This window comes from Fundulus heteroclitus, chromosome 10 (assembly GCF_011125445.2).
Source record: "Fundulus heteroclitus isolate FHET01 chromosome 10, MU-UCD_Fhet_4.1, whole genome shotgun sequence".
In the NCBI taxonomy this organism is placed as follows: domain Eukaryota; kingdom Metazoa; phylum Chordata; class Actinopteri; order Cyprinodontiformes; family Fundulidae; genus Fundulus; species Fundulus heteroclitus.
In genome coordinates, this window is record NC_046370.1 from 13,018,310 (window position 1) to 13,037,233 (window position 18,924).

Sequence of the window (18,924 nt, forward strand, 5' to 3'; positions counted from 1 at the left end):
CTTTGTTTTTTTTTTTTGTTTGTTTGTTTGTTTGTTTTTTGTAATATATTCAAGATTCAAGATTATTTATGGTTACCACATGTTACTGTGGTGGAAATTCTTTTCTGGACATACTCCAGCTTAGAGTGCACGCTAAAATCAACAAACAATAAACAAGTGTACAGCTTTTTTTTTCCACATTAGAGAGTGCAAAGATAGATATAAGATGAAAAGTTTGTGTCAGAGTCTGAGGGATTTGATACCAGTCCCTTCACAAGTGATATGAGCCAAGTTACATAGATTAGTCCGTCCTTCATGAATCACAAGTAATGAGGTAATAAGATGCTTTTGTGCAATGCTTTTGAGGCTACATTTACAGAAATGTGCATTTCCTGTGTGCACATACACTCACAGGCCACTTTATTAGGTACACTTTGCTTGTACCAGGTTGGACCCCGTTTTGCCTGTAGAACTGCCTTAATCCTTTGTGGCACAGATTCAACAAGGCACTGGAAACTTTCCTCAGAGAGTTTGGTGGTTTACAAATGCCATTAAATGTATTAGAGTTCCTTGATCTAAACCGCCCACAATTGTCTAAATTATACAGGACATTGTCTAAACTAGATCATTCAATATTTCTTCCTATTATGAAATGGGAAGAAGATTTATCAGTCAACTTTGAACAAAACTCCTAGTCTCAGATATGTTTAAGAATTTAAAATTTACAACTGATACAATACAAAATCCTTCATAGCATGCACTATGCAGGTCAAAGATTATTCAGGATGGGTTTTGCACTATCTAATCTAATATCTGCTTACGGTGCATAGGCAATACTCCTGACAATTATATTCATGCACTGTGGTTATGTACGCCTGTTCAGAGGTTCTGGGGCCAGATATGGAGACTTGTGCCAAGTGTCTGCTGTAATATTTCACCTTCCCCCTCAGTTTGCTGGAACCGTGTCCGGCTCCAGCTCCTTGTCTCGGTCCTAGGGTGTGGCCAAACAAATCATCCGGCGCATGTTTACCTGATATTGTACAAGCCTGGTTTGTTCCAAAGATCTCCTCTGGTTCTGGTGTTCAAAAAATCCATGTGAATGGACTAAACTTATATAGCACTTTTCCAGTCATGCTGACCACCCAAAGCGCTGCACACTATAGCCACAGTCACCCAGTCGCTCTCACAAACGCACACACATTTATACACCAGGGGCACATCAACATGTGGCAACGGGAAGCTGGAATCAAACCAACAACCTTCTGATTACCAGACAACTACTCAACCCATTAAGCCACAGTTGTCGGATGTCTGACCCATCTGTCCAAAGAACATTGTGGTAGTTGTCCAGGTCTTTGGCTACATCTCTCTGGTAAACTTTAGTCCAGCAAGATTCCATCCTTGCACATCTATCATAAAATTTTGATTTCAAACTTTTCAGGTTTTCATTTTGATATTAACAGTAGCAAAAACTGGTTGTAGGTCATGTGATGGCATTTTAGGTTTTTTGGAGACTTCTTTCAGCATCTTGTGGTCTGCCTCTAGGGGGAATTTGCTTGAACACGCAGACCAGGACACATTGGCAGTTGTGTAAAAATGTGTCTTCGATTTGTAGAAGAAAATAAATAAATCTGAACAGAGGAATGGCTGATTTCAAATTATTTGAGACTTGTTTAAATCCTTTACCAGACCCAAAAGCTGCTACTGTCCCATTTATTTAGGCCTCAGACAGCTCTTGCAGCTCACTTTTGCATTTTACCAGTCAAAATCACACCAAACAAAATGCCTGAAGTTTAAACAGGGCAAGCCTCCTTCAAAATGCTCCATTTTAAGTAGACAATGACGTGTGAGTGTCCTACTTTATTATTTTTAGACAGGACATAAGAGGTGCTTTGACAGGCTGCTCTTTGGCTCTAATCACGCTGTAGGAGTTTATGGTATTTAGTAGTACTGCAGTTGATATGCTTTGGATGATGCAGCTGTAGAAGTTAATGAGAGGGTTTTCATGAACATCCTCTGTTTCTTCAGAAAGATCAGACGCTGCTGGGCTTTGATAACCAGCTACGTGATGTTGTATGACCAGGTGAGCTTCTCGTGTGAACAGAGTAATATGAAGCTGTTGGTCCTCCCCATATATACCCCTCTGGTGGTTAGTGTGCTTGGTCATGTCCTACACCATCTCTTTGGTTTCGTCCACCACATCAACAGACTTACTGCACAACATTGATTAATCCAGTCATTTTTATCGTGTATATATTTTTGGTCGATCTCTGCAAATATGTTGCAGAAGTTAGTAGTTGAAAATTGTGTAGAGGATAGGGACGAGGACTGCACTTTGAGAGTTCTCCTTGCAGGTGAGAAATAAATATTTTCTCCTCAAGAAAGAAAGGCATTGGTCACATAACATTGTCAACGTACTGTGGCTTTCAAGTTTATTCAAATGTACCTGTATTTTTAAACGTTAATTGTATCCTACAACCGCGCTGTGCCCTTTCCGAAGACTAAATCACACTCTAGGTCCACTAAAAAGTTGGCAACCCTGAAAATCTGAGACAGTAACAATATCTAGGAGAGAGTACAGAGGTCGAATTCCTACCCACTCTCGAACACAGTCCTCAAAAGTGAGAGGATTTCTGATTGAGTGAGTGACAATCAGGATTCATGTCAATCACGAGCTTTACTAACATCAATAGATTTCATATTTGCAATGAGATCGTTGAAAAAGACACAGAGGAGGAATGAAATGACAGATGGGGTGACTTACTTAGGATTAAATCAGGCATCAGCTCTGCGCACGCTCTTTTTTGTTGTGGTGATGAGGATGTAAACAGATTTGGTCAAACAGCAGTCCCAACTAAATATAATATTTCACAGATGACACTGTGGCCTGTAGTGTAATTAGAGAGCAGGGGTCCGTTCTTTGTACGTTGCTTAAAACATCCGAGATCAAATGAGACATCCAAGATGATTTCATCCGGCTAATCATGATCCGGCTAATTGGGTTCTTTGAACACACCTGTTGTTTATGATTAGTATGGCAGGATTGAGTTATCTGAGATAACTGCGCGTTCATGCGTTTGTTTAAAAGGGGAAATGTATCGATAGTAGAAACAATGATCAGCAACGCTGCTATTGGCTGTTCAGCATGGCCAAAGAACGCCCACAGTTTTTCTCCCAAGCAGAACACGAGCTTTTAATGGAAGGTTATGCTGAATTTGAGTCATTAATTAAAACGACAGGGAACACCTCAAAGTCTGCTAAAGCCAGGAGAGAGGGCTGGCAAAAAGTAGCAGACAAATTAAATTGTAAATACTGTCCATGGTAGATGTTTCTATCACTTTCTACAGTATGTATTTTTGCATTTTAATAATTTCATATTTATTTTGTTCTTTTATGCCAGAGCCTCCACGGGAGCCACTAGAACATGGGGAAAAAAGTACAAGAATATTCTACAAAATGGTAGCCTTTAATTAGTATACTGTATTTTAAAAAGCAACTTCTTCCTCTTTTTTAAAAGCCACTGTTGAATGATGTGTTTGTCTGTTTATAACAGCCACCAATAAGAAGGTTGGAAAAAAAAACGGGTTATTTTTACTTTTGTTGCATGAGGCATGTTTCACCCTTTTCTTTTTTTTTTTTTATACAAAATGACACATAGTGCCATCCGTTCCCTATATAAACGGCTTCTTCAACAAAAAATTTGTATTTTGACCTGAAAAAAAACACAAATTAAGTAGAGAAATTGAACTCCACAACGTGAAAAACAGAAACATTGCACTAGAGATCAAGTTGCTTCAAAAGGACCTTCAGAGTAAGTTCTAATAAACCATTTGACAGTAGTATTGCTGACTTTACATAACTATCTCTTATTGCAGACAAAAGATGACTTGCTGGCTTTTTTTTTTTATAAATAATTGTTTAAATAAAATGACAGGAACTAAGCATTATTTGTTTCGTCTTTTATTAAACATTAAAAAATGGTGTTCCACAATTTTGTTCCGTCCTCTGCCACTAGGTGGTCCAAGTGCACTGGTTGGACAGACTTGCCTATCTCCTCTGCTTATAAAGCTGTGATCTAATCCTGTTTACATTAAATAAGCCTGCTAGCGAGCAGGTTTAAGCTTGCGCACATGTTGCTATGACTAAAAATGTAGGATGAGTTTCGAAGAACCAAATGATCCAAGATCATGCCAAATCGTCAACAATCAAATCCAGCTAACTGAGTTAGCGACGTACGAAGAACGGACCCCAGGGGTAAGAGAGTCTAGGTGTTGAGGAAAACTCTGGGCAGAATAAGGATGAGAGCCATTATATATGTGCGTGAAAGAGAAGGAAACGGGTAGGAAAGCAAAGCTGCAAGAAGTAGATGTACTGAAGATGAATAAGTTTATGTACCTGGAGTCAACAAAAGAGGGGATGAAAAGAGTGCAGACAAACAATATTTTTATTTCCATACAGAACACTGACAGAGCATTTCCAGTAACAGTAGCCCCACAGCCACACATATAATTCATTAAACAGACAAAAAAAAATTGATTTTCAAACTAAATATGTAAACAGGTTGAACATGTCACAAATTTTCACACGGCTCACTTTTTGCAGATGTTATCGCGTAACAGTTCAGTTTTAAGCACTTTTTGTTTCGGTTTGAGGAACAATAACTCCATCTGCTGGTGAGGTGGGAGGAGATGGGCTTTTCAGCGGTAATGGTTCTCCAGGAGCCACCAGAACTACAACATTCTCCTTCTTGGGCAAGAAAAATGCGGGATACAGAGGCTCCAGAAACTGGGCCTTGTACTGGTGAAGGAGCTTCATCGTCTCATCCACCCCATAGAACGAAAGAAGGCCTTGCGAATAGTCGACGTAAATGCCAATGCGCAGGCACCTCTCCACGGTCAGCGGTGTCTCCTCGTTGTTGTGCCATGCCGAGAAGGTTCGCCCGTTCCACTGGAGACACCAAGAGAAGCTGTTCCCGGTGATGGAGCCGCTGCTCTCGTCGCCCTTGCGGTCGATGCTCTTGTACGTGAGGCCGACGTGCGTACCCTCGCCGCTGATGTCAGCTTCAAAGTAGTGGCGACCGACGTAGAAGCTTTCAGCAGCCAGGACCTGACGGCAGTTCTCAAAGCGTTCGGGAACGTCAGGATAAGGATGCTGCCAGGGCGTGGTGTTGGTCACCTTCCTGTTCTCCTCGGTCAGCCGGAGGAACTTGTGAGCCGTGTTAGCATCGAAACTTACTTGAGCGGCATCTGGAAGGAATGATTCAGAAAGTCAGTTTTGTTGCAAAACAATCAGAGGTCTGTAAGATTTCAGAGGAGAAAGTTAGTGTTGTTCTGAGAAACCATGAAGTCTGGTGAAAAGAAAACAAGCTGCTGGAATGAGACCAGTTATGGGGGGGGAAATATTGGATTGACACAACATTTCTTGTGACAAACATGCACACATTCCTGCATGACACCCAGATGGGCAAGCAACTGGAATCACACCCAAAACGTTCAGACTGCAAGACGACAACTCTCCCCTCTGGGTGGCTACGGTGCCACAAGTTCTTTCTCAAAGCTGTTTATCCTCAGTGCTATGACAAACACAGAGATGCGTAATAATTACCACAATCTATGGGGAACAAGTAAGTCAGCCACAACCATGTGTTGGCATTTTGAGGCTTCCTCTAGGGGTAATACAATAGTAGGAAATGAATCAACCAAGAATAAAACAGAACGAAACACAACCCTGTAATCAGACGTTTTCAGATACATGCATAAACAAACTATTAAAATGCTTGCAGAGGAGGCGTGACCCAGCAACAGTCTTTAAGGATCAGTGTCCTGCATGTTTTAGATGTGTCCCTGCTCTAACACAGCTAGATTAATGGGTGAATTACATCCTTAGTGCGTCCTCTAGGTCAATCATTTGATTCAGATGTGTCGGAGGGAAACGACTACAACATGTAGGACATTGGCCCTTGAGAACTAACATTGAATACAAGCATTCCAGACTGACAGACAATCCAGCCAATCAGAGGCTTCCATGTTGGTGCACTGACCAATGGAAAAATAAAATATGTGCACACAACCGTGTGTGCATCATCACAATTGAAATTGAATTTGGCACATGGTTAGGTTTATGAGCAGCTTTTAGTCTTTTTTGCTTGCATTTACAAATTATAAAAGGATAACTTATTAAAATAAGGGCCTAACTGGTCCACCATAAACAGTTGGTTATAAAGCTTGAATGACTAATTAAGAGGTATATTTAGGTATTTGTAGTCGATTCTGAATTAAGACTCAAAAATTTCATACATGCTGAATATGACCGTAAACGAGAAGTAAGTGGGAATAAAGTGACTATACAGCTTTACAAAGTTAATGCAGACTTCTTGGGTAAGATTAGAATGACAATATGGAGCATTTCAAAACTCTAGAAAATCATGGATAAACTCACAGAAAGGGAGAATAAAAAGAATACAGTTACACAAATTAAAATAAAAAGGTGCTCCTTATTCTAATGGTTTGGTGATAGCAAGTGGTTTTATTAATCGTTTTATTAAATCTGTTGATGAATTGAGTCAGAACTTTATGCTAACGTATCCTCAATCTGTGACAAATTGTGAATTTATTTAATTTTAAATTTTAAGCCTTCAAATGAGATGAAATTAAATAAAATCATTTCACTGCCTGTCGAGTTCCAAAGCTAAAGGCATTTATGGATTAGACATAAAAAAGATCAATTAACAGGTTCAATCCTCCCGCACTTTTAAAATTGCCATCATAACTCTCGTACATAAAACAAACGACAAAGGGGAAATCAGCAAAATCTGACCAATTAGTATACTTCCTGTTTTGCCTTGAGGTCTTGAACAGGGGGTGCCTCTTACATGGTGTGTTCCAGATCATCCCAGGAACCCACGGGAAAGACAACCATGCACCCACACATTCACACTGATAAGCAATTTGGATTAGTCAGTCATTGTAAAAATGGATGTTATTGGACGACTGGAAGGAGGTTGGACTTTTGAGAAAGTGAATTTCTTAATGCTCATGTGGTGTGTAAAATCATATGTACTCTGGCTAGATAGCTTACATTGGAGAAAGTCAGCACGTGTCTTTGGGTCGGGTTTGGATTGGTCATGTTTGGCTGCGGTGTTCGTTTGAACTGTTATCTTTATCCCTATTTCATCTGAAACAGAAGAGCAAAAACATTCCAGTCAGACAAGTATTCAAATCTCCTTGCTACTGAAGATGACCTCATTTATGTAACATGCAAAAAACCGGTAACTCAACAGGCCTGCATGGAGCACTTCACACATGTACTGAGGCATGCCATGTCTAGAAATTCTTTGCACGTGTGAACGTGCCCAAACAGGCAAGGAATCATCTGAACGTTTGTAACTTGCTGAAGATTGGACTGTGATTTCTCTGGTTAACTTCAGGTGTACTCACCATTGTTGCACTTCTCCTTGACTTTCTGAATGTATGTGGACACCAGCATGTCACAGAGATTCTTTGTAGACTCCTGGATCACATGGCTGAAGGAGTCCAGACGGTCCTCCAGGCCAATGTAGATGCCAGATAGAGATTTATCACCGGCTTCTTTTGTCCACTCAGCATATTCCTGAGAAACAAACACAGAGCGGCTCAGGGAAGAGAACAAAATGGCCTTCAGGTATTGACTTTCAGGCTGCAAAAATAAATACAAAGGCTTTTATTAACACCCACTGGTTTGGACCATGAACATGAGACAATTAAAGCCAATAAAAGAACCAGCATGAATGCCAGATTTTGGGTAGATTTTCCCAAAAATGTAAAAAATATTCCTGTACACTTAAAGCTAACATGTAAACTTTGCTGTGATTATTGTATTGCTGTAGATAATCACTCAGGTTTATGTCCGGGTCTCCTTTGACTTGTAAAGCATTGTGTAGAATAGGAATATGTTGGCCGTAATCCCTATGTTTGCAACGTTTACCCGTTGTGGCATTTCTAATTTGGAGGGTGGTAATTATCTTTTGTGTTATAGCAAGGACAGTCGGAGCAGTAGTTGTCTTTTCCTGCGATGATTAAGCGTATTAAGTGAACTGAGGGATCTTAGAGCCACGGGAACCTCAGGGAGCGAAACTGAAACGACGAGAGACAGCTCTATAGTGTATGTTAAGCAGGACAGAAAACTGCCAAAGTTTTCTGGGAGGTTGGGCAATTCAAATTCTATGACTCTGGATGAATAGATTGAATGCTGCTTGATGCAATCTACTAGGTTTCCTTAGATAAATGGTCTGAACTTATATAGCGCTTTCACAGACATGCTGACCACCCAAAGCGCTGTACGCTATAGTCACATTCACCCAATTGCTCTCACTAATGCGCACATATTCATACACAGCTCGGTAGGCAACTTGGGATTAAGTGTGTGGCAAGGGGAGGCTGGAATTGAACCCACAACCTTCCGATTACCAGACTCAACCTATCAAGCCGCAGTCGCCCAGGAATTTTCTTTGACCAATCTGTGTAATTGACTCCAAGACTATGTTCAAACAAGAAGCACAACTGAGAAGGATTATGTTTGATCATTGAAGATGCTGCTGCACATACAGAGATTAAGCTTCTACCAACGCACCATAGAGAAAACGTTGAAAAAAAGCCTTCATGCTCTAGCAGACGTTGGTTTGCTTTAATGCTCATATCCCTTTGCAGCGGCAATTTTTCAAATCATAAACAAGAGAATGAGTCTTTGATTGATTATTCACCTGACTTGATGAATGAGATTGTTAAAACCAATAGGCAGGTGGCAGGAAAAGCCTAAAAGCATTACCGTGATCAGTTCTGCGATGGTGTCGCGGAACAAGCCTTAAGAATGAGGTTAAGAGACTTGCTCAATGTTTAGCCACTAGGGAAAATTTCTGATGTCAGAGCGCAAGCTAAAAAAAAATGGAGACGAGAGCCAAGTCTAGATGTAACCAGTCAATGGCAGCTGTTCGTGAAAAATATGCATCCCGTGAAATTCTGCAGACTAAGCAGAATTTAGGTCTTTGGTATAAGCTCAGCAGGCACAACTTGAGCAGGTAGTTGAAGCATTAGCACCCCGTGGTCAGTCGGACACCGGTTCTCCTAATACTCAGCCAAGGAGAACAGTGGATGGAAAGCCCCTTTTAAGTGTAAAAAGAATGGACATACTGCTATATTGCTCCATACTGCCTCATATTATCTCAATCTTGAAGAGACAAACAAGTAAAGGAGGGCAAGGATCTTGGCGACGTCTCTCAGGCTGGCATAAAATTAAAACCTGCCAGTGTTCTGAGCTAATCATTGGTGGGAAGGTCCCGGAGCTCTATTAACAGTGATGGATGACGTGTTGGTCTTTTAGTGGGGGAGTTTACTTCAGTTTAGTGGGTTCATTTACCATGTTGTGGGGTGTTGGTTATAGAAGATTCATCTGGTAGCTACGTAAAGCAGGACAGAATAACTGTCTTTGGTTTATTAAGAACAAGTGTACCAAATCTTCTCTATTGTGAACTTAATGACCAATATGGTTGTGATCCATGGGAAACTCCAGTTATGAGAACAGTCCCACGGATTTGAAGAAAGCCCTGAGATGCTGCCAAATGATGGAGACCGTGATAACCACATCGTTATAGATTCCAGGATAAGAAACATTTGTGTTTGAGGTGGCACTCTGAGTCAACATTTTTTTTTTTTTTTTGGAAGAAGTCCTGTCCTCACAACTTGTGCAAAATTGCCTGTACATGAACCAGTGGAGTTTTTGGTTGAAACCCTGGGGCCTGATGTTGGTTGTCTCTCTGAGAGTCTTTTGGTGTCATCCACAGTTAAATGGGAAAAAAAGCGTGTGGGGGGGGTTGTTCTGCAGCAAGACTGCATATAAAGATTGACAGCTTAATTATAAAATTTCTTCATCCATCCATCAATCAATCCACAGTAGAACAGTAAATTGTGAGGGATAATGGCGCTCCTTTATCCCTAAGGCAGAGCCAACCTACAGAGAAAGCCAATTTCAAATGCTTGTATCAAGGATCTTTTTCTTTTGATCATGATCTATATTTCATGATCATGATAGATTGGTAGAACATAGAAAGCTTGATAAATCCCCCTTTTGGATTAGCTCTAATTCGCCACAGCAGAAACCCAAATCTGTTCATCTGCTGCTCCATCCTACTAGCACTCATTAAGCAGATAACAGGATTCATAAACACAGATTCAAGAAAGAGAACCACCCTTTTCTGGTTAAAGTCATAGCTGTGAGCAGTTCCAGAGCAAGCATAAGGCAATGGCTGGAAGATGGTAACAAAACTAAATCATCTGCTAAAGGCAAAGATGAGACCCTGTGGTTCCCAAACAACCAGACACCCTCATCTTTAAAGAGGACATATCATGCAAAATTCACTATTTTTAGCCCTTAAATCCATTTTGTTGTGTACTTGGAGTCTCTAGGAATGCAGACAATTTTAATGTAGTCTGTTGAGGTGCTTTGCAGAATATTGATATTATTTTTGGGTCATACTTTTCAAGCCGTTTCTTTGTTTTCTATTACATTTTTTTAACTATTACGTCACTGTATCTGTTGCAGAGCTGCTAAAAAAGGTCATGGCCTTGTGCATACATTTTGCACATCTGCCATTTTTATTTCACGGAGGGAAGTGCCTTTAGATTCAAAGCTGCAGTAGACATGTTTAGTAAAAAAAATTAAGCTCCTCTGGCTCATCCCAGTGGTCTCATTGCCATTTGCAGAAATACACAACTCCCGGTCAGAAACAACCAATAAGAGCCAAGAAAAGCCATACTGTGTGTGATAGACACTTTTTTCTTGACTGTAGTTCAAGCTCAAGATTGCTGGTGGGCTGCAGCTCTGCTGCTGGCAAAGAACCAACACAATGTTATGGGAAAACTGCCAATTTGTCGAGTGACATCTGCTCAAAAAGCAAAGACAGGTAACCAGAAAAAGGCTGATGACGAAAAGCAAGCTGAAAGACAGAAATAGGCAGAGCCCAAAATAAAACGATGATAAACATCTGAGCAGCTTTTGAGAAGTGAGGGAATCCTAAAAGGACTCAAAACCGATGCAGAGTTAGCCACATTTCTGCTTGACAAGTAAGTAGCTCTGCTTAATTGGTTTCATGTTTTGATAACTACACAGCTAAGATAGCGACTGCTATCAGTATCACTGATGATCTAACTTAGCTCTGCAGTTTGTTGCTAAGTGAAAAGAAAGAGCTGAAAAGCTTGATATGACCCATTTAACACTATATCCTGATATTCTGTACATTTACACAACACGATTGGCAAGAAGCAGCCCAGGTAGAGTACAGCTTTCAGATTGAAGTGAATTGAACGGGCAGATAGCTTGCCCGCTATATAAGTTCAGTCCATTTACCATTTTACCATTTGCAGGAGCATCTTGGGTACTCTGCGCTGTCCTCAGAATCCTTCTGGGAATATGGTCAAATTTTGTGTTTTGCATCAATAATATTTCTGTCCATCCCTCTGAAGCTCCAGACACAGTTTCCACATATAGAGAAGGACTTTGTCTGTCTTGATGGTGGAATGTATGTATATTTGGTATCAAGGTTCAGTACAACAAACTCATGCTTATACCAACAACATTGCATTGTTAAGGCTTTTCACAGCCAACTGCTTACATCAAAACATGCAAATAATTGGAAAAACCATAGTCAAATAAAAAAATATCATGATTTTTTAAAATTTTACCACATCAGGCTATTGTATGATTCTACTTGCATGGGAATAAGAAATGGCATTGTTTTCTTGGTAAGTTTTTGTTGCTGATTAAAGAAGATTAATTAAAATACTCTTGTTTGCAGTAAAGTAATAATCATAATGTTGTGTTTGGGGCTACGATCTCACCTGCAGGAAGTCAACGTCATTTTTATTTTTGGACAGCTTCTCCGTCTGGGCCTGAACCTTCTTCAGCTCTGTGCACCTCTGCTCCAGGTGAACCTGGATGCCATCAGCCTGCTTCAGTGCCTGGCTCTCCTCGCTCTCCAGGATCTCCGTCAACTCTTTCTTGGCCTTCTCCACCATCGTCTGAAGCTCCTGGAACTGGCTTTCGATCACCGTTCGCACCTTTGTCACCGATTGCTGTGAAATATAACACGCAGAGAATACACTGAAGTGACATGGCGATGTTACATACTTGCACACCCCTCAGAGGACAAATATTTGTTACCTCACCACACAGTCACCTTTACTCTGACCTCACAGGCAAACCTGTTAGTCAAGGGTGGCTCCCAAATGTTTACGCCAAAATAGGTGCTTCCACCATGCTTTCGACAAACTATTGTGAATTGTTTGTGTCATACAGCCCTATGAATCACGTTAAAGATTAGTCACCTGCCATATTTACCTCGATAGAAACTCTGTTGTCTTGGAGTTTGTTGATGGCATTGTCTCCTGCCGACACCATCTTCAGCATCTCTGTCTGTTTCTCCCTCAGCTCTTTCTGCGATCATAAGAAGGAAAACATTACAATTTGAGCGAGCCCTCTCATAGAAACCCCGCCACATGCGGTCATGCTGAAAATATGTTTTTTAACATTCAGGCAGACGTAAACATTTAGATAATTCCCTCTGGTTTTCTTTGTTCTGTGGGGGTGTAACATGATGCAATGCCCATTTTGCTTCTCATTTATACACATTTATTTCTACGCTTTGGCTCGCTGTCAGTCTAGCAAGATAGGTGGAAATTCCTCAGGCAGGTCCAGACGTCTCCGGAGGAGATGATGATTCTCCGAGATTCATCTCCAGTAAGATTCAGACCCTGAGGGGCAGACTAAAATCTGTTTTCTATTCTTGAGTTGGCATGCCCTTGTAGGTTAAAAACATATTAAATGAGTGCACAAATGGAAAGGGGTCCAGCACAGAGATGGCATTAAAAGGAACATTGCAGCCAGAAGTCTGCTTTGTTGTGACATGTAAATTCCGATTTAATGTCGTTTTGAGAAGCATGGAAGATCACAGCAGCAGAAAGTTAAAGTTACATTTATTGATTTAGCATGAAGTTAAATAGTTGATCAGTTTACGCATCTGTATTCTGTGGGTCTGCTTTCAGATATTTACATCTTTTAAATAATTTGTTGTGCAGTCCATCCCCAACACCACTACTAACTGTCACGGTGTAATTCACACCCCGCTTCTGCCATCTTCTGATTATCCAAAATCTTGTTGCTCAGCAGAGGCACTCCCAAGTCTATGTGGAGCATACAGCTGTTCCAGGGTGTTCTGGTCCATCCGTGGAGCCTCCTCCCAGTGTGACACACTCAAAACAATGTCCAAATGGAGATGTTCCGGAAAGAGGCAGAACCAGACCCATCAATAAAGGAATCTAATTTCTGCCGCTTGTATGTAGGAGCTTCTTTTGAGTGATACAAGTATATAAACACTTTATCCATCAGTCAATTATTTAGCTCAATTGTTCAGGCAAAACTTGCCTTTGGACAAGGTGCCATGCTAGGAGCAGTCAATAGACTCTGATAACAAGACCAAAGAAAACATGACACCTCGCCCCCAGAGAAAGCAGGTAAGGAAACCATCCTGGAGCTTGGCCTGGTTGGAGGGGTTTCAAACCTGGGGTTTTCTTCTGGTGATGCAGAAAGAATATACGTGGAGTGTCATTCCTGTGAATCCACCACCCACAGGGAGAGATGTGAGGGTTGAGCTGAGTGGGAGGGGAGAGTGTGCAGATCCCTGGCATCTCATTTGGTAAAATCCATTAGGACTTTTCCTCAATTGTTCTAAAGAACATGAACACTTTGTAAAAAATATGATGAAGTTAATAGTTGATAGGAGGCAGGGGAATCTGTAGACTTCCCATTTCTAAAGCAAAAGGGTCCAGATTTTGCTTTAGAAATGATTTAACATGGATTTTCTGCCATTTTCAAAACACCAAGCCAATGTTTACATGTAGGGCAGATAGAGGTAGGAAAATGAGCAGTGGTCTAGGATCCATGTTTACATAACTGTGCCAAGTTAATTGCATATGCAGGTTTAATGCAGAACAACTCTGCAAAATTCAGGACTCATGATTTTTTGCCCTGTTTAAAATAACTGTCTCAATAGCATATTAAAACCCAGCTTAAGCCTGTATAGTGTCCCCAGCTGGTGTTTCAGATACAGTTGTTGGGGCCATTGTGAGCCTGGGTCCACTTAGTACCCATTTAGCCTGAACGAAATCCATATGAAGTCCACCTACGTATTAGCTGAGCATGGATTCAAACCTTAATGCCATCTTTAGGAAATATATTTGCGCTGCAATGTTATTGTCGGGGGGTAAAGTTATTGACTTTATTTTACAGTATAAATTGTTAGTAATCTTAGTTCGTTTACCTAAGATAATGTTATCCTTTCCCTTATAACATCATCTCTACGAGCAGTTGTTAGAGTACAAGATGAGGAACATTTTTGCCCTTGTTTTTATCTCCTGGGTGAATATATCTGTATCCTTAGCTCTCTTCCTGGGCGACGTAGCACAGAGGTTAGTTTGTCTTGCAATTGGCAGGTTGCCGGTTCGATCCCCCGCACTGACTGTCTCTGTCGTTGTGTCCTTGGGCAAGACACTTCACCCGCATTGCCTGCTGGCGGTGGTCAGAGGGCCCGGTGGCGCCGGTGCATGGCAGCCTCGCCTCTGTCAGTCTGCCCCAGGGCAGCTGTGGCTACTAACATAGCTCACCACCGTCAGGGTGTGAATGGGCGAATGACTGACTGTAGTGTGAAGCGCTTTGGAGGTCGTCAAGACTAGATAAAGCGCTATGGAAGTACAAGCCATTTACCATTTCCTGTTTGTTAACAGGGAAACGAAGCTGGTGGTTTCAGTGTGGTTTGAAGCAGCACCCTGTGACAATAGCAGGTGTCTCTGACTTAAGCCGGGGGTCGGACACAGAGATCCGATGGCCTGCGTAGTGGACACTGAGATCCGATTACTGTTGTTGGTTAGTTGAAGTGTTCCCTGATGAACGAGGAAGTTTGGAAACAGCTGTGAAGTTAAATGTCAGGTTAAATGCACACTTCTGCTCAACAGTGAGATATTTGAAGGACCATTTCAGCGCATGTATAGAAGTGTTCCTTAAAATGTGCTTGAACTTTTTAGTAACTGAACGATCATCTACAACATATAGTACAACAACATTTCAGTGAACATTTCAGAGTTTTGAAATCTTCGCGTTTGTTTTTAATAATTAGGCCAAACCCATTTTAAGCTTGCTGGCCCTACACTCCATTTAATACATTTCTTATTGATATTTGATTTTCAAAATAACAATGTTTATTTATTTATTTTTTTTTAAATGTAACAAATGGGGATTTTAAAGGTTATCACTTGCCTCTATCCGTCTCCGGGCCTCCTCCACAGGGGCTGTCTTGTGGCCTCGGTGCTCCTCTTTTACACAGTCCTGGCAGATGCAGCAGGAGTCAGCGCAGCAGAAAAGCTCCAGGGGCCACTTGTGGGTCTCGCAGGTGCGCCTCTCGATGTCCCTTAGCGGGTCCACCAGCCGGTGGTTCTGAAACTTTGGGTTCTCCAGGTGAGGCCGGAGGTGGGCTTCACAGTAGGACACCATGCAGGTGAGGCAGGACTTCAGGGCCCTGCAAGGGGTTTCGATGCAGGAGTCACACACCACATCATCTGGACCCAAAGGCTCCTTCTTTGCTTCCTCAGGTTCTGATCCTGGTTCTGTCTGTGGTTCTGGCTTTGTCTTGTTTTCCACGGGTGTTTTGGGGTTCTCAGACTCCTTCAGATCTTCTTGTACCTTGACTCCCTCCCCAGACATTGGGCCCTGGCTTTGCTCTTCTTTGGTTTTGACAGGAGGAGCAGCAGGTGCTCCATTTTCCTTGGGACCATTCTCCGAAGCAGGCTTGACAGGAGGTGTCTGAAGACACTTTGGACATCCTTGGGTTTTGTCTCCTCGACAGGAGACGCAGACAGAGTGACCACAAGCTGCCGGCTGACCTCCGCCCAGTTCACCTGAGCAGACTCCGCAAAGGTTCTGCTTCTTGGGAACAGGAGCTGCCTCCACTGCTGCTGGATCTGCCATGTCTCTGTCGTCCTCTGCCTGCCTTCTTCACTCTTAACCCTCTGGGGGAAAAATAAAACTGGCTGAGCCGCTTTAATCAGCCCGCAGTTCCCGTTTCAAACCAAAGAGCCTGAAAACCCCACCTTCATTCAGGGCTCATAGTTTCAGTCTAAAAGAAACCTCCCACTAAACACTCACATGCAAACATTACACTCCCACACACACACACGCGTATAATGAAAGCCCTCCCCTCCTCACAGGGTGGAGCTCACCAAACCAGCAACAAAAGCTCAGGAATATCTAGAGCTACTTTGAACACTAACATGTTATTATGGCACACACACAAAATAAAACACAAAACACAGACTTTTTTTCTCACAAAAAGATCACTAAAGTAAAATCCACTTGGTAAAATGTTCCTCGACTCAAGAATCTGACAACCAGAAGCGGAGTTTTACTCTTCCTGCTGAGGAATTTGCTCCCTATAACAGGCTGAAACGTCTGCTGCCTAAAAATCAAGAGCAGCTGGCTGGTCGGCATTAGAGTTGCTCTATGCTGCCACCCAGTGGTCAGTAGCGGTGAGCCCTGGATTTTCCAAGGTCAGCTCCTGACCTAAGCTCATTGTATCAAAATGAATTGGTTCATCCAAAACAGGGGTCACCAACATGGGGCCCGTGGGCACCAAGTGGCCGCCGAGGACCACATGTGATGTCCAGGAGCCTGTTCTCAAAAAAGCAAAATCCACCAGTGAGCTGCTCTAAAACTTTATTTTATTCCGTTACTCTTCCTGTTTATTCACACTTGCATTTCTATAAAGTAAAATATATATATATATATTTTTAAAAAGACAACAAAGCATAAAAAATGTGTTTATTTTACATAAAGTTAAGGTGAACTCTGACTCTTCTAGTTCAAAGGTCAGTACTGGTAGCCCTTCATATGACGCAACGCCAATGAAGTAGCTCTCAGTTTCAAAAAGGTTGGTGACCCCTGATCCAGAAGAAAACGTTGCAATTGGTAGACAACACCATGCATCAAATTGTGTTTGGGAATTACTTCGTGTTTACTTACATGAGTGTTGTCCCCAAAAGATCAATGTCCTGCAGGTTGTAGAAGTTCTCCTGCTCCAACATTGACTCAGAGGGCTGAATTACATACTGAGAGGCACTACATCTCTTGAAGACTGACATTGGACACAATTAAATCGAACAGATTCCTATTTAAACGTTTCTTCTTTATTTCCTCCTATCATTGTTTTCAAAAAATGGTCTAAAAGTGTGGCATAAAGGTGCCAAACTCATACCCTGAATACACCTCTACAAATATTGTTTTAAAATAGTTGTATTGTACCAAACTCTTCATATAATTACTGCAATGCCTATGTTGTACCAGTAGGTGGCAAAAAAATCACCCATCCGTGGTCTAAAATTGCAGGAGAGCTGGTACCTATCTCCAGGGTCACTGGGTGAGAGCCGTGGTACACTCTGGAGGAAGGCCAGATTAACACTTCGCTGTACCCTGGACAAAAATATTCAAGGGCCCCATCATCACGACTCCAAGAGATTACCATAATGAACAGTAAACATACTCAATGCTTCTAATTCTGTCATCAAGTGTATTTTGATTCACAAATGCACTAAATGTCCTCTTGTCAAGGACACTCACATGTGATGCTATGAACACAAAACACATCAGCATCAGTATAATCAGGTTAAAATTGACCCACTGCATTGAGAGAAAACTCCCCTAAAACTTTAAGGGGAGTGAAGAAATGACCTATTATCTGTACATACTTGAAATTTTCTGCATTTCTGATGTCCTCTTTTTTAAATTTCCGTTTCGCGCTCCTACTTACGGTGCGTTCCATTTGTCCTTAGTAGTCGGGATTCACGACCTCCGGGTCCTGAATGTGGAACTGTCCCTGAAGTCGGCATTACGAGTGGGAAAGTCGGTGCCACAGGATGGTACCTGACATGGGCATTCATGATGGCTGCTACTCATATTGAGTACAACCTCATACTTTGACTATTTGTAGCATCTCTCTATCATTTATGTAACATTTAGTCAGTCGTACAGGAGCTAGCTTTCAGTGTTAATCAGTGCCTGGGACTAGGCCCAGGAACAATTTTTGGTGGATTTGCTTGTATGTTTTGGTGTATTGTCATGTCACAGGAGTCTGGTTCTGCTTCAGTTTTATTTTTTTTTATGAATTCAGCAAAGCATTCCCAAACCATGACACTAGTTGATATGAGCTTGTTTTCCTGAAAAGCTGTTTTTGGTTTACACCAAACATGTCTTCTGTTCTGGTGTCCATATATTTTAGTTTTAGACTAACCTATCCATTCTAACATTACTGCAGAAGTCCCGGTCTTTGTTCTGTTTCGTAAACTTTTGTCTGCCCTTTGTGTTTTTCTTAGAGAGTAAAGGTTCCCTCCTTGTCCACCTCCCATACATGTAAAATTCTTTGCATTCTCTTTGTGATCATACAGGTATGTATCTTTACATCAATAAAAAGCGGTGGACAAGGTTGAACACAGAACCAAAGCTTTTAGTTTATTAAATTTTATTTTAAAAAGCAGAACACCCAATTACAGATGACAGAAAAAAAAATCCAAGAAGTCATGGTGAGTGGGCAAAGTATAACAGACAAAAAGAGACTAAAGCCTGGCAATGTACATGGTGTCTGAGATCTGAGCTCTAACTGGGTTAAAACTTTAAAAGTTTATGCATATGAACAGCTAAAAGCTAGAGACTGAGGCTTAATCCTTTAAAATGAGGCTACTTGATCTCAAACTACAGGATTATTCCAGAAGGTTTGTGCTTCAAAGTCTGAAGGATCAAGAGAGATGTAAATCACTGGAATGTGTGGTGACTGAAGGCCGCCCATGAGGATGAAAACATGTAACCACCGTCCTTCTGGAG

At 41.5% G+C, this 18,924-nt stretch overlaps 2 protein-coding genes across 3 annotated transcripts in view; both read right to left on the bottom strand.

Annotated features, from left to right (window-relative positions):
• Positions 1–4,405: 4,405 nt before the first annotated feature.
• Positions 4,406–16,491, bottom strand: trim16 (tripartite motif containing 16). 2 transcript variants are annotated; one of them, XM_036142043.1, is made up of 7 exons: positions 16,382–16,491; positions 15,316–16,064; positions 12,346–12,441; positions 11,847–12,080; positions 7,416–7,587; positions 7,057–7,152; positions 4,406–5,225 (listed from the first exon to the last, which is right to left on the bottom strand). In XM_036142043.1, exons 2-7 carry the CDS (start codon positions 16,021–16,023, stop codon positions 4,606–4,608), a joined length of 1,926 nt encoding a protein of 641 aa, XP_035997936.1. In that variant the 5' UTR covers positions 16,024–16,064; positions 16,382–16,491; the 3' UTR covers positions 4,406–4,605. The 2 variants fall into 2 exon arrangements, with proteins under 2 accessions (XP_035997936.1, XP_021172225.2); XM_021316550.2 differs by having other exon boundaries at positions 16,370–16,483.
• Positions 16,492–17,875: 1,384 nt separating this feature from the next.
• Positions 17,876–18,924, bottom strand: part of LOC105926416 (Usher syndrome type-1G protein homolog) — an 8,765-nt gene continuing 7,716 nt past the window's right edge. The window contains exon 4 of the mRNA XM_012862727.3: positions 17,876–17,923. Within this exon, the coding sequence (XP_012718181.2) occupies positions 17,876–17,923 (48 nt within the window). The remainder of the gene's footprint in view (positions 17,924–18,924) is intronic.

Coding starts and splice junctions, on each gene's coding strand:
- trim16 (XM_036142043.1), bottom strand. CDS start 16,023: ATGGCAGATCCAGCAGCAGTGGAGGCAGCTCCTGTTCCCAAGAAGCAG. Junction 12,442..15,315: donor AGGCCCGGAGACGGATAGAG/GCAAGTGATAAC, acceptor TTATGATCGCAG/AAAGAGCTGAGGGAGAAACA. Junction 7,153..7,415: donor CAAGGAGAAGTGCAACAATG/GTGAGTACACCT, acceptor CTTCTGTTTCAG/ATGAAATAGGGATAAAGATA.